The following is a 16,052-nucleotide window of genomic DNA, read 5'->3' as shown; positions in this document are numbered from 1 at the left end:
TTACTTTTAATACAAAAGACTTCTACAGATCAAGCCTGTCCCACAGAGTACCTCTGGAAGCAGTATGTTCTTGTGCCCCACTCAAAGTGCTAGTGGTAACAAAGAGAGATCCCCTGGTAATAAATCCATTCACCCCATTAGACTGGTTAGGTTTGCAGCACACAAACTTGCCTAGGAAATTGCAACATCTCTAGGCTGAAGCCTCAGTGGTTTTGGTGAAATCCTCTCCTCCAAGGCACTCACAGGGTGTGGCACCCACACTGTTCCCTGCACTATTGCCTGCCAGACCACTGCTCCTGCTCTTGATTAGGGTCCACCTGACTGTCTCACTGGGCTAGAGGAGAGCTGTGCAACACCTGTGGCACATGCTGCTCTCTTACACAGTTCCCATGGAAAGGTTACTGCATTTGCTCAAAGAGAAAATTGCCAGATCCGTGGAGTAATGCCTCAAACACCTCCCTCCAGCTGTGCAAAGGCAGCAATCACAGAGGGGAGAGTGCTCCTTCCATATGATGCTCTCTGATACATTGACCATAACAATAACCTCCTGGAAAATGTGAGTATATTTTACACACAAACCCACACAACACATACATAGAGCCTATACAGAATTCACATTCTGTCATATTCTGCCAATTTCTAAAAAGGCATTCCAAAAAACAGGTTAAGAAGATTTGAAATTAACAGTGGATTTAAGTCACTCATGTCAAAACACTGTCTTTTACTGTGGCAGGATCAAAGAGCATTCCTTATACTAGAGATTCTGCTGTCTGAATCTGGTTTGCTATTCTGGCTAACAAGCCCTTATTTTCAGCTACTGTTCTCTACAAATAGATGACTACAGCTTGAAATTTACATTCTGGAAATGAATACAATATTAGGAGAAGAATATAATTAAACTAGATTCAATTATGCCAGAAACCCAACTGTGTCCCCATAAAACCATACTGACTTATAAATGCAACTTCTCGGTCTTCTTTTTAATCCAACCTTTATCAATAAAACCCACAGCTCTGCATAGGAGAAGCTCTTGTTTTGAATGAGTATATACTAGCAAAAACCCATCTTCAGTGGAAAGAGGCATTACACAGCTCAGCACACAGATCTACAGATTTGTTTCTTCCTAAACACAGACTCCTGAGTTTTTTAAATTTGTAAAATATATCAATGTAGTATAACTGCCCATTAAAAATACCATGGTCTACATAATATGATATTGCTGGTATACCACCTTAACAGATTTATTCAAGATCACAAGTCCTTGAACTAAAAGCCCTACTACTAAAGACAAGAGCTTCAGAAGATTTTTTTAAACACAATACATGTATACACATGTCTGATATGCTTCCATTCATCTTATCAAATAAATATTCACAAGACTGAACATTGCCACACCTTATGCCTTTTCTTTGACTACAGCAGGACTAACTTGTCTTTGATCCTATGTGTGATAGAAAATGTTACCCTGTATTATTTGAGTAAGAAAGATGACCCCTCTCATTTCACCAGAAGTCTTTTTATGTTTAACATGGAAAAACAAACAGCATTTGCAATATTCAATATTCCATAAAGTAAACAGGCACAAAATGTTGCTTTTATATATTAACAAATAAAACAGTGTCCTACTCACATCTGCATTAGGCCAGAGCTCTTTGATAACATTTTCTATTCTGGACACCACTTCCATCCGCATTCTCTCTTCTTCAGGTCTGGGAGACATATACTTATAAAAGTCAATGATTTCTTCATGAAGACTAAGAAAAAAATAAAAAGAGAAAGAACAAGGAATCAGAAAAAAATCCACATGCAAATGAAATATCAACTATTCTAACCAAAAATATTTTAAGCTCCTAGTTCTCAATTTCATTAAGGGGCAATTTTAGAGCAGCATGCAATTAAAAAAAATCCACATTCACAACACTTTGTAGCATTTAGTTCCAATTAGCTTCTTATGCCAACAGGTCAATATTGCACTTGATTTGCTAAAAGCATGGAAGCAAATCTAAATCCAAGTGCCTTCAATTCACATTGAAAGTCACACTCTATTTTAATGCCAGCATAACACAGAAATGGTTCAGTCTTCAACCATGAACACAGCTGTAGCTCTGAGTACACACTTCACAAAAACACTTCCTAGTCAGCCCCTTGGCACCAGGCAGGGAGTTTCAGGCAGCAGTCTGTATTCAGTACCACGCTTGCAAAAGTTGACAGTAATTGTGCCAGTACTAGAGCTAGAAAAACTGCTTCTTTTACTGCTTATAGAAGTCACATAAACTAAAAATGTACTCTCCCCCTATAACCCCAGAAAATACATAGCATGCATGCAGCAGCAATTGCTCAGAGAATAAGTGACTGACAGACAGTTAACCCATATATAATTTACCATATTACATGTGTTTTTCATTGTCAGTTATGTTTAGCTTGCCTGTAAGGAAAGCTGAAATAAAAATGTCTCCATACAGTGCTACAAATTTCTGTGCTTCTGTAGTACCAGAAACACATCATCAACTTGACTAATAACGTAATTCCAGCCACAGAGTAACTAAATTAATTTCATTTGTTTCCTGCAATGACCATTCCAGTAATAGCTAGTTATCTTTTAAGAATGTATTGTTTCTAGTTACCAAGTACAACTGCATCTTTCATTAAAGCTCTGAGGGACCACCAGAAGAGAGCAATTTATTAAGACCAAGCCCTTAGCTGAGATGGGGAATCTAATACTTCTCTACTGCACATACACTTAAATAAATCAAATGTTAATAACTGGAAGCTGTATACAGGTGTCAACAGAACTGATTAAAATATCCAACAGTTGTGTTTAACAGAGTCAGAGCAGGCAAAGAACTCACACCACCTGCGTTAGGTTCTTCCAATATTGCAGTGTTATGAACAACACAAACTTCTCTCCCTCCTCCCCAAGTTAGGGAAACACTCACATTAGCCTGGCAGCTTGGGGTGGCCATTCCCATAACTCTCTATATAGATAAGGCTAAGAGAAAAACTCCTCTGACAGAGGACATCTTTTACCTCCTCCTACAGCTGCTTTCTTGCTTTTCTTGGAAGCTTACATCCTGGAGTTACTGTGCACATTCCAAACCACATTTACACCTTACACCAGACTGACTACTCTGCCTTCAGCTTCCCAGTCAATTCTACTCTTCACTGCTATTCCATGTGTTGGCATTTAAACTTTCTCACTGTTATCTTCCCAGTGCAAGTACTGGATCCAGGTGAGAAGTAGCTGATAAAGGACAAGTTGAGCACTTCAATGACCAAGTTCATTCTGTCCTCACTGCTAGTCACGTGTACTGAATTGCTAATTTGTTTCCACATGCTTGACCATTAATCTAGCTTTCAAAACCAGAAGTAACAAGGAAAATGGGCAAACCCCCAATAATTAACCTCCTGAAAATAAAAATCATGTTTCAACTGTAATTGGTATACCAGCTTAGAGGAAGACCTGGGAGTCAGGTCTGTTTTTAGGGGCTACACAGTGGGGAACCGATCAAGAAACACAGCCCCATTTCTGCCTCTGCTCCTCTGGACCAGCTGGAGCAGACTGGAGACATCCACAAGGCACATGGAACTGCTCTGGGGCAGTGTTTTCAGCAAGGACTCAATGCCCACATGCACGGTGAGCCACGAGGAGCAACAGCACACCGCCTGAGGGCACTGAATGGCATGAGACATACTGGGATGATACCAAGGGAGAATCCCTGGGGAGAAATTCATGCACAGCACAGCACAAATCCATACTGCCCATCATTAGTGGGCCCAGCTGCTCCCAGGCTCGTGCTTTATGGGAGTTAATTGTTGCCCTGTCCCATCAGGGAACTTTGAAAGAACAAAGCAATCAGAAAAGAGGTCCCCAAAGTGCACAGAGAGCCAAACTGCAGTTCTCAGGGCACTGCTCTTTATTAACTCCACTGACACCCTGAATCCAGATAATTATATCAATTGCTGCATTCTTTAGAAGCACATAAAATAACGATGCGTTGTCAGAACCAGATGTATTTCTTTTTCTAAAGATAAATAACAGATGTCTGCATTTCTTTGAATGGAATCCCTCTTATTCTTAGGTAGTCATTTAAAGCTTTGTGGCAAAACAAAAAATTAAGCTACCTGCAAACACACAAACCTACATTACACATGCACAGAATGTTAGTAAACACTGCACATGTAGAAAAGAATGAAATCTGAACTTTTTCAATGACAGAAGAAAGGCTTAAAGACTACTAGAGAGTTCTCATCAGCACTCCAGCTGGAAACAGTACAGACATATCTGTGTTTCATCTGCTGCAAGACTCCTGCTGCCAGGACCTCCTGTGCTGCATAGAGCCATGGTGTGCAGAAGGCAGGCAGAAGCTACAGGGGCTCAAGACTACACCTGGATCCATATTTCCCTGCCCAATAGCAGGCTGCTGCCAAGAAATAAGGGAATGATTAATTAAAGCCAAGACAAACAGAAGTAGGCACACGTGGATTTCAGAGCAGTACAACATGACTTAGAGGCGTGACTCCAATTAATGTGGAGTTAACTCATGCTGTATTGAAAATTAAAACTCAAGGTTATTCACTGTCTTAATCAACATCTATTACAGTTGCTGTTTTTCAAAACAATTTGTTAGGATTAATGGAGTCTGTTTACAAAAGTCTCTAGTGAAATTTTCTATATTTAGCCAAAATGAAGATCAAAGAGACTGAGATGTTCTTTTTGGCATCATAACAGTATTTTATTATTTAATACCATTACATTCATCAGTAATTTCAGATAAAAGTCCTTAAAAGGAGACTTGTTTATAGAAGGAAATTATACTGTAATAAACCTGATTTCACTATTGAAAGGTATTTCATTTGGCTTTATAGTCATACTGAGCCACACTCAAAACATACTTAGGATGCATGGAGAGAATTCTCTGCCATGCACAAGAGATTAGTTTGCCATTTTTGTTACAGCAAATAGGAGTAAACAAGTGGCTCTTTGTCCTGTACTTCAGAAAATCTTAACACGTAGGGAAAAGTAAAATAAAAAGCTCTCCTACACTTTTCTCTAAACAGGTTTTAAAACAAAGTTCTACCTGCATCACACCTGTTTTCAAGTCTGGTAAGCTGATTCCATCAGAATTTCACAGCAAGAACAGAATTATAATGAAGCCACTCAATTTAATTTCATGTCCCACTGAGAAGGACAGTAATGCATCATTAAAAAATAAACTATGGCTGCAAAATCACAAGAATTACTTCCCATGGTAACATCACTGAATGGCCCCACCAGGAACACAAGACTGTGAGACTCAAGTCTGTTAGGTGAAAAGCTGCAGCTTTTGTGAGGAGCAAGTACCATGGAACACAGTGCATTACGTTACTTTCTTAGTTTGATCACAACTTACTTTATTTCGTAGCACAACTTGTGGGCTCTAAATGTAAAACTCAGGAATCTGAAACTCCTTTACATAAGACATTGTTCTGGACTGTGAATCTTGCTGCATGTCTGGCAATCGATTAAAAAATAATCATGTATGAACAAAATGTCATTTCTGTTTGATATGCAGAGCACAGATAATGTGGCCTAGCACATACAAGTGTATGGCCTAGCTGTGCACTTCAGCTACCTGACACCTAAACCAGCACAACTCTCCTGCTGCAAGTCCAGAACTGGAACCAAAGTGACACTGGGAGGGACATCACACTACGAAGCACAACTGGAGATATACAAGTGTCCCTTCTCTGCACTCAGATCTGGATGCAGAATAAATGAGCAGCCCACTGTCCTCACAGATTTTGGCAGCTTGGAGGAAGCCAGCCAGACTGAACCAGTGCCCAGGGCTGGAAAGCCACACCAGTGGCTGAGTGAGGCCATTCCCTCAGCCCCACTGTCCCAGGCAGCTGAGCAGCAGAGCCCAGCCCTGCTAAAGCAGAGCAGTCAGCGAGGTGAGGATCATTCTGACCTGCTTTGCTTCATCACAGGATAGCAGTTAAGTGTTGTTTTGTGTCTCAACACACTGTATTATACTAACCAGAATAATTGGGTTTATTTTAAAAAATTCCTGTTCTAGACATTCTGGAATTGTGCTATACTTCCACTCTCCTCTGGCTCTTCTTTATTCTTCATTTCACAGGAGAAATAACGCAGGCATGCATGTTCTAATTTCTCTCATCAGGGCGTTACCCATGGCTTCTGCTCCAACTGTTCAAAATTCTGCTCATCCATCCCAAAGAGCTTCTCTGCCTTGGGCTTATATATTCCTTTGCACACAAAAGGCTATTTGCAACATCACTGAAGATAATTTAAAACAGTGGATATCAACTACACTCAAAGAAATCATCTAGTGCTCATGCACTATTGTTTGGTTTTGGCAGGTTTTCTGAAGGAAGTTTCATTTGCAGAATGATGAAAATCTAAATTATTTAGAAATTCTGTGGATGGTGGGCTGAAGCAAGCAATGAACACACAGGTGAATTCCATCTTCCCAAACTCTATGCTTTAAACTTTAAAGGATATTTGCAACATAGTCCTGCAGCACTAAATGGGCCTTTTGTATCTGAGTTTTCTTTGGATAAGTAATTCCTAAAAGACAGTGTTTAATTGCCCCTATCATTTAAACTCTTAAAAATTGAAGGAAACAAGGAGAAATACTGTAGTATTTCAGGATTATAATTGTCTTTGGAGAAGAATGTGAAGGAGGAACTTGAGGTATTCTAGCCACTGAAAGCATCAATACTTAAGAATCCAAACTGCATCCATCCCTTCACTCCCACAGCATTGCACAGGAGAGAGAATAACTTCAGTTTGAAGCCTCCAAAGGAATTTTACTAAGAAAAACATGGTAAATTCTGCCAAAATTTTGTAAGTTTCATGAACTAAACAAAGCTTTACCCCTTACTATTCATGACCTACTTGCTTCTGAAATAGTTTTGAACAACAATTGTATTAAGATAAAAACAGAGAAAGCCAAATCCTCACTCTCCCCCTCACAATTATATTAGGGAATTCAACACCTTCCTAAATAAACCTTCAGTTTTAACGCTGCTTTTCCACAAGCTTAATAAAATATTTTCTAGATTACTATTACCATCTACATGTGCTGAATAATGAAGTAGGAACAACAGCAGACACTGTAAAGATCACAAATTATTTTCCCACCTACAAACTCAGGCAAAACCAAACATTAGAGTCCTGAAGGGAACTGTAAATACGAAGCATCTGCTGAGGTCCTTTCCCTACCACCTGGGCCTCCATAGCAGACAAATCCTTTTAATATTTGCTGGCTTAAGCTACTGAAAAAAAAACACTTAACTGCACTTGCAGGTGATTTAATAGGCATTTAAGTTTCATGGTGACTGACACATCAGTCCTCATAAGAAAATAAAATTATGCATAATAAAGGAAACAATTTTCAAAAGCCTCAGAGACTTTGACTACCAAGTTTTATATCCTTAGTTACTGAACCATATCAATATATTATAGGTCACACAGTAATCTTTTTTTGAGACACATATGCCCTACAGGAGCTTTAAAATCAAACATCCCAAAACATGTCCATAATAGCAACTTGACAAAACCAAGAAAGCTTAAGGAGCTGGGTTTTTGATATCACACATTTTTTTCTTCAGTTCTCCCATTTGAATTACAGCTTCACAGACCATCTTTTCACAGTTTACCTAAAAACAGACATGCCACAGAAAAAACAGGTATTCCACTGCCATAAGATTGCTAAACATCACTAAACATCAGGATATGCACTGTATAAACAGTTTCTAAGGTGCAAATGGAGAATTTCCCTTTGCAGACAGGCCGGCAAATGAGGTTTGTATCTGTCCCTGTCCATTGTAGCCCTGGTGTTTGTTACCAGTGCCTGGATTCCCAGACACAGGGTCTGTTATAACAGGATCACACAAACCAACCTAACCCAGCCAGGCAAAGTTAGCCAAGCTCAATCCCACCACCTTGATCAGTTCAGGTAAAGCAGCCACTTCTCAGAGCTGTGGGGAGCCCAGGGAGGAGTCTGAGCCCCCTGAGCCCCCCAGGATGGCAAAGGGTGGAAAGATGCAAGCAGAACTTCAAAGGGCACAGCTACACCCAAAAAAACACCTCTGGCAACCACCTCTGGTAGCTTTCAGGGTTTACCCAAAACCAGCTTGCCCTTTCTAACTAACATTTGTTATCTGCTGTGAAATTCAAAGAATTGCCTTTTAGGACCAAGGGAGAGCAAAATTTCCACAAATGTGTAAATGATTGAGGAACCCTGATCTTATTTCCAGGACTAAAGTCTTTTGGGATTAATCTGATCATGCTGATACTGAGTTTTGAAAACATGGAGATAGTTTGTTCACTTCCACAATTATGGTGGACTGATTATGCATGTTTCTTCAAATGCTGTGGGAAAAAAAGTCACTAAATTTACACTACAAGACCTACACTTTCTATACTGTGCAAATACTTGAAAGCCTATTTCTTCCTCCAATCAACACTCACTGCCCCTAAATCCCTCAAATTAATGGGGTTTTTTTACCTATGCTCTGTATTTTACATTAACTTATGGGTTTAACTGCATCATAAAAGACACTAAAATAGCACTGCTTTATGGAAACATTGTGGTGTAGTAGAGACATAAAAATCCTGGACTAAGAAGAAATGTGGGCAGTTCTTTTTAATTATTTAAACTGTTATCTCTATCTTTCCAGTTTTTTCTTTATTTTATAGCCCCTTTGTTTCAATCAGTATGAGTGCTCTCTTCTTTAAACTGATTTGAGCTACTTCTACCTAAAATTCCCAAGCATATTCTTTAGTCAGAAGTAATGTAATAGACTCTTTTCCTACCAAGGTAAAAGTGAGCATTTTTTGTCTGTTTATAAAGTTTATTGTGTGCTTTGCCTTCCTAAAGTACACTTGGATGTACTAGAATTCTTCCTACAGAAATCTGTCTTTCAAGAGGGGGAAAAATCCTACTGAACTTTAATTATAAATCAGATGCTTGAATTAGTCCTACCACTAAGTGATTTGAAGTGTAACTCGGCAACTAATCCACTGGCTTTTAAATCCATGCCATATGCATTCTCAGTCTTGCTCTTTATTTTTTGCAGCATTTCCAGCAAAAACATCAAATGCCAACTGGAAAGACTGTTTTGAGAAATACCCTTACTTCCCACTGCTTTTTTTTTTTTTTTCAATCACACTGTACATAAAAACAATCCAGCTGAATCACTGCATGTGTGGGAATAACCTTCTATTTCTTCCCTGGAAAGTATCTCCATATCATCCCTCCTTCCCATCTCTGTAAGCAAGTGCTGTGAGAGTCTGTTGCTTCTCTTCCCTCAGGTGATGGAAGATGCATTTTGCTAACAGAGGAGTGAAGAAAAAAAAAAAGGAACTGTTACCTCAAGTGATCTGAAAGAAAAAGTCCTTACAAAACAAAAAAATGAGCAGGAGAAAAAGGTTTTGTGCAGGAAAAACAGTGGGAAGAGCAGCAATGGGAAGAAGCTGATTTATTTCATAATGACAAAGAGTTCAACTCTAGTAATATCTAATTATCTTGAAACACACCAGTAATTCTAACATCTCCTATAAAATACAGCCACATGGTTTTTCTTTAGCTTACTTGCAAAACAGTGCTAGTCTGCTGGAACAGCTGCACATACAGACTATGCAGTTTGCAAACTCATCATTTAAAATACAGATATATATTTTTTCAAAGCCCTAAAGTGCAACTATTAGCATGCACTTTGTATATTCTGAAATTACAGCTTCAGGTAAATTCCTAAATATTCAAAACCACAGAGAAGTTGAAGGTATCTTTTTTCTACAGTAGGGAATTAGGATCTCCTCAGCCTGTCAATTCCCTTTGCTTAAAAAAGCACTCAGAAAGACCAAACAACAGTTTATAAGTTTGCTTTAAAACAAGAGCTAACAAGTAAAAGTAGTATCAACAGTAGTTAAATTAATGTTAATTAGTTAACCTTTCCCAGTAAAACAGAAACATTTGGGTTTGTGTTAGAGCTGTAACAAAAGCTACAACTACTAAATTACTGTAACACACAGATAGTTCTGACCCCCTCTGAACCAGCACAACAGGTATGAGCAGGAGTTTTAAAACAAATAAAGGTCTATTACATCAGTTCTGCAAATCATACCAGTGGTGTTACCATTAAACCAAACCAGAAGGAAACAGCAGGTCATGTAATCTGCCTTTCTGTCTGTCTCCATAAAGCCAGGTAGCACAGATCTTTATAGAGCTCTAGTATATTGCTTCTATTTTGTTAGTGTAGTAAATATTATCACATAAACAAACAATCTGTGACCTTCTGATAACTAGCACCACATGCTATCTGGGCAGAGGCGAGACTAACACACTCCCAGCAGACTGATGAGTACTGCTGGAGGATAACAGGCTTGGAAAAAACCTCCACCTGAAAACTCTGATGGGAGCAAAAAGCCTGCAGCAGACCTTTGCCACCATGTGCACCCAACAGGAAGCTTGGCAGGTCACCCAACAGGAAGCTTGGCAAGCCTTGCACAGGGTTTTCTCACATAGAACAGAGTGGAAAAAATTCTTACTTCCACACACACACTGGGTTCTGCCTGGCAAATATTCTTGTTTATGACTTGATAAATTATTTGACTTGAAAGATTAGTTAAATGAAAGAATGGAGAGCAGTGTAATTATTAACTCCTGTCTCCTTCCATCAGAGTTGATTTACACTCTCAGATGTCTACTCCAAACAAGTGCACAGCAGTCCCTAAGAAGGAGGGGACCCTACCACGTTGCCAGGCTTACCCTGCTCACCTGGAAGCCAGGACAAAAGGCACTTTGGGGTGGGGGCTCCCACCCTCGCTTGGCCGCACAGATCAGTTCCGCACCCTGCGTGCGCCCCGCTCGCTCCAGAAACCCTCTGCACGTCCATCTGTGCAGCAAACCTGCTCTGGAACTGCTCAGCAGGCAGGGGAACCAAGAACAGAATCAAACTCTCAACACCTCTCCTTCAGGAATGTGGGATCAAACTGAAAATAATAATTTAATATAAAACTATTAAGTCCAATAACTAGGCACAGTTGCAGTTCATTAATAACTTTACAGCTCCAGAATAAGAACATTTTCAAATTAAATCTGAAGTGCCAGTATGCCATCTGGAAAGTCAATGCAGATTCCTAAGCCTTTCCAGCATCTTCTTATATTCACAGTCTTTTGGACAGTGGGGTTTTTTTAGGGTTGGTTTTTTTTTTAAGAGAAGGGATTTTTGCACCGCATTTTGGAACATTCAAGGAATACAAAACTGAGCTCCAAATTACTTTGCTACATTTCCTATATCAAAAGTGTTCAAAATGTCTTATGAAAATATCTAAAGCTATTATTACAATTACAATTAAAACCATAAGGTTGAGTTTGTAGGTTAAATTTCTATTCCCTGAGCAAAATGAAGAATGACCCCAAGTTACATGTTTTGAAACAAGTTTATCACCCATTTATTACTTGTTACTTTGGTGACACTCTCCTACAGTACTAATACAAGCTTAGATGCCCTGCTGTCATAGTCAGGCAAAATTAAAATCACAGATGTAGCTCCCCCTCTCACTTCTAAATGCTTAAAAGCCACTGCAGTGGGTGCACTTTAAAGGGAAGGAACAATCACATCCACTCTGGCAAAGGTGCAAGGAACATTTCAGGTAACTTTTTATTTTGATGAATTGTTATCTTTACAGTAGGGGTGTGCACAGTGAACTATGTTCAAATTAAACAATGCAGTACTCATTTTGGGATTCATGATGTAGTATTATGCTCCCTTAAAGGAGGGAGCATACTCCCTTAAAATTAGAAAATGTTCATATTCTGATTTGTTCTCTTGTCCTCAGATACTCTTATCTGCAAGGCAGGATGCATAGGTACCAGAAACACCCTGAAGTGGGAGCAGTAACACTGCAAAGTATTTTGCAGTCAACAGCCTCCATTTGGTCTCCTTATTGTCACAGGATAGAAAGCTACAAACAATAACAAGGAAAAAAGGACACTACCTAAGCAGATCACAGAAAAATGTTTCCCACGTCACCTCCATCAGCCCAGTGATAAACATGCATGCTTAAGAGCTTCCATGTCATGAACTGCAAAAAATGCTTCTTCTAACATAGGTGACAGATCTCATCTTTGCAAGTACCTGGAGAAGTTGGTCCCTGACTAACCCTGAGGATCAAATCATGGGGTTTTATCTTCTTAATTTCCCCTGAAGCTTCACCTAGTATATCTGTCAGAAAACTACCAAGAAGCAGTTTAGTAGAGAAGAAAATACTAGAAAATACTGCACTGGAATACTCCCCGTGAATCCAAAATGTTAAAAGAGTAATCCATACTGAAAGATGACTTAGTAAAGATTTCACACAGCTACCTCAAATGCTGGGTTTTGCTTGGACATGAAGACGGAAGAATCAGCACATGATGGAAAAAGGGGGACTTCTAATGGTCTGACTCAGAGCTAGTATCACAAAGGTGACTATTGGAACTCCCTCCAGGATGGGGCATCCCTCACTTGGCACACCTGCTCACACCATCCACATGTGCATTGACACATTTGTGCACAGAACAAAAGAAGTAGCAAATGCACTTCCATTTGTGCACTTCCAATAGAAGTAGCGAATGTAGAGTGAAAGGCTGTGCAGAGCTCTCAGAAGCACCCTCAAGATTCATCCAACTCACTTGATGGAAACAGTCTCTAAAAATAATTTGAAGATTATGTAGAAGTGTCCTGTGTACCCAAAAAATGAGTAGAAGATGCAGCAGTGACCAGTTGTAAGAGAGATATAAGAGGGTCGCTGTGAGCTCCACAAAGAGCAGAATCAATAGCAACCGAAAGAGCATGTTTCAGCATGCCTGCAGCAGCTTTGCCTCAGAGCAGCAAAGGCTGAAGTGAACTATTACAGCATATAATGTTCAGTGACTCGCTGCCTACAGGCAAATACCACACTGCACAAAAAACAAGGGAGGAAGTTTGTTAATACAGTTATTCTCTTCTTTACTCCTGGGTACTTCTATGCCAGGAGCTGACACTGTTACTTACTGGCATTGAAACTTTATCTTTTACCAACTGTATGTGCCCTGTCACCTTTGTCCAGGTTGTAACAACAGCAGCTTCAGAAGATCACTGGTTAGTTAAAATTCAGATAGAAAACAATGCACATTATGTACAAAGTAATTACAAGAAAGCAAAAGAAGCAGGACTGTACTGTCCTTTCTGCCTCATCTCAAAAACTATCCCATAAGAAGTAATCTAACAGCTTGATGAGGCAAACTTCCACCTGATGCTGGAAGCAGAGGTACATGGAAAGAAGCTGCTTAACTCAATAACAAACTAGTTCTTCAGGGCAAAAATCAACATGAAAATTTTCTCATGTGAGTACCTGCCAAGTATGACTACTACAGTAGTCATTCCCCATGGATGAATGAGTGTAAGATACTGAGGCTGAAGCACAACCAGAAGGCTGAGTATACAGAAGATCCTCAAACATATGAGTTGAATCACCCAACTGGAGAGGGCGACAGAACAAAGCAAAAATTAAATAAAATTAACCTTAGGACCTAATTTTTTCAGCCTGACTCAGTACTGCGACCTAAGACTGTGATGTGCAATCATGACCATTATTCAGATCAAGACAGTTCCTTCAGCACACTATGTTTAACTCAAGACTTTAACTGGCAACTGTGGAAAGCTTGCCAACCAGGAGTGCCTCTGAATACATAAGAGATAAAGCCAGATGCAAGGCACAAGTCATTCACACCACTTACAGAAATGATATGCATACTTTAGATTAAAGCCAAAATCTTACTGAGGGATAAGGGGGAGGAATGCAAATGCATAGAAAGGAGTATACTTTTTATAACAACCCTGTTGAAATGAAACAAACAAAAAATCCCTCAAAACCAGAACAAAAACCACTTGCTTTTTGAGGCACACAGGAAAAGATAGCTATTCCTAAAGTAACATAGGAAGTGAACAGCTCTAAAATTAACAGTGAGAATTAAGAAAGCTTAAGAAAGTAAGTTATCACACTTCCTCAGTCTAGCTTAAACACAGCATCAAGAGGTCAGGCAGGGTCAACAAGCTTTGATTAAGGACTCCCTGTCTTGAGACCATACACCATGACTCAAACAGAAAGATCATCACCTTAGTCATCACTCAAACTACAGCACAACATTGCTGCATGCTGTATTTTAGAAGACATTCAAAGAAAGGCTTATCTATACTTAATATTTGTGACAGGTTAGTGCAAGTTCTTTCAGGTGTTGCTGCATCCATAAACAAAGTAATTGTAAGAAATCATATGACACTTTCAATGGGTGTACTTAAATGTAAGTGAATCTACACTGAGGGAAGGTGATGAGCCAATGTTGCTGTTACTCACCTATACACCTCTCCCTTATCATAGAGTTTCCCTCATTTCCCTGATTTAGAAGTTTTAGAGGTTTTTAATATTTGAATTTGTCCCCTGTTATATTTATTACTTGCAGAATCACAATACTATTTCCTCCATGCTGTCTTAACACCTTCAACACATCTTCAATACAGTGTTGGCTACTTCTCCAATAAGAGACCACATTGACACGACAGAAGAGTGGAGGTGCACAAACATTGACTTTGATTTTATGTCTCTGCTACCATTGCTGTCCAGTAAAAATCCTAAAAAATGCAATGCAAAACAAAAAATTGCACAATGTATGCAATACAGTATGGCGATGCAAAATAGCACACCATAAAGCCTTCTCAAGGCATTGTTGCAACACTGTGCCTCTTTCACTGAACATCACTTTTGAATAAGTCAGAGGCAGGTGTCATACCATGGAGGATGTTATGAGACTGTCAAAGAGGCTGATCTGGAGTGAGGGCTGCCAAATAATCTTAATTGTTGCTACAGGAGGAAGAAAATCAACAATGCTGTTGCATCCCAGCACAAGACAAGCCCAGCCTCAGCGAGGCAGCAGCTCACCCTCACTCTGAGCTGCTGTGCCAGGGCTGCCCTCCCACCCATGACCCACCCTGAGAGCTTGGCAGCCCCAAGGGACACGATCTGTGTGGCTCAGGGTCTCACAGATTCTGTGACACAGCTTTAAGGGTCAGGAAGACAGCCATCAGGGACAGGCAGGATCAGAAGACCTGTACGGAATGCAGCAATACTGACACCTTGACTGCATGACTATGATAGAATACACCGGGATCACCAATACAAAGTTACTGGGAAGATTTACACTGGCTCTAGTGATGTGTAGGAGAGAGTTTTGTACAAACCTACAAACAAAAGTTCTGTTCCCTTAATTCATGTCTGTCTCCTGTTTTGATATCTTAAGTTCATAGTATTGCTGGAAAAAAATTCCTGCTGTTATTTATTGCTTAAAGTTACAAAATTATTAAAGTTCAAACTGCTCCTGCTATAGCTATTTGCAGCCTAGGAAAAACATCTGCAGCTCATATCGACTTCAGCAGTTTTCCTCTCTTTTTCTTGGTTATAGAAATATTTCCTTTAGCCCCCATTTCTAGGCAAAGGCACAGAAAGCCATACTCAAATACTCATGACATTTTGAGCACTCTTTAGCAGTTCGTCCAAAAAGATAATTCAAAAAGAGAAACACTCATAATTTAAGAATTCCCAGCATGTTCAAATAATAAATTAGCATTCCAACTGCCCACTAAGAACAGCAATAGCATTTATTTGCTTATATGCAAATCTTACGTATTATGCAAGATTTGCACTGGTTGTGTTGCTCTATCACTACCAGCAAACTCCCTCCCTCAACACAACACCTAAGCTGGCTCTAGGCTGCATTCTGCTCCTGCTGCCAGTTCCAACATCCAGCAAGGAGAGCACAGGAACCACTGTTTTACATCACATACAACATAAACAAAAAGCTTTGAAGGAACAGTCATCTCTGAAATTTTGGCATATGCCTGATTTTGGGAGCACATAGATCATATTGAAAGATGTATTCAGAACCCCCACATGATGAGATCAATAAAAAGAAATATTAAGTACTCCTATTTTAGTCTATTCTATCATTTTAATAGAAAAGTTATGC

At 39.5% G+C, this 16,052-nt stretch overlaps 1 protein-coding gene across 1 annotated transcript in view; it reads right to left on the bottom strand.

Moving 5' to 3' along the window:
* Nucleotides 1–16,052, bottom strand: part of TENT4B (terminal nucleotidyltransferase 4B) — a 41,594-nt gene that overhangs the window by 18,410 nt on the left and 7,132 nt on the right. Inside the window, 1 exon segment of the mRNA XM_071440371.1 lies at nucleotides 1,631–1,754. Within this exon segment, the coding sequence (XP_071296472.1) occupies nucleotides 1,631–1,754 (124 nt within the window).

This window comes from Agelaius tricolor, unplaced genomic scaffold (assembly GCF_023055355.1).
Source record: "Agelaius tricolor isolate 1412-34295 unplaced genomic scaffold, bAgeTri1.0.p SCAF_15, whole genome shotgun sequence".
Taxonomy (NCBI): Eukaryota; Metazoa; Chordata; class Aves; order Passeriformes; family Icteridae; genus Agelaius; species Agelaius tricolor.
The sequence above is the reverse complement of the archived record's forward strand: the minus strand, read 5'-3'. Positions and strand labels throughout refer to the sequence as shown.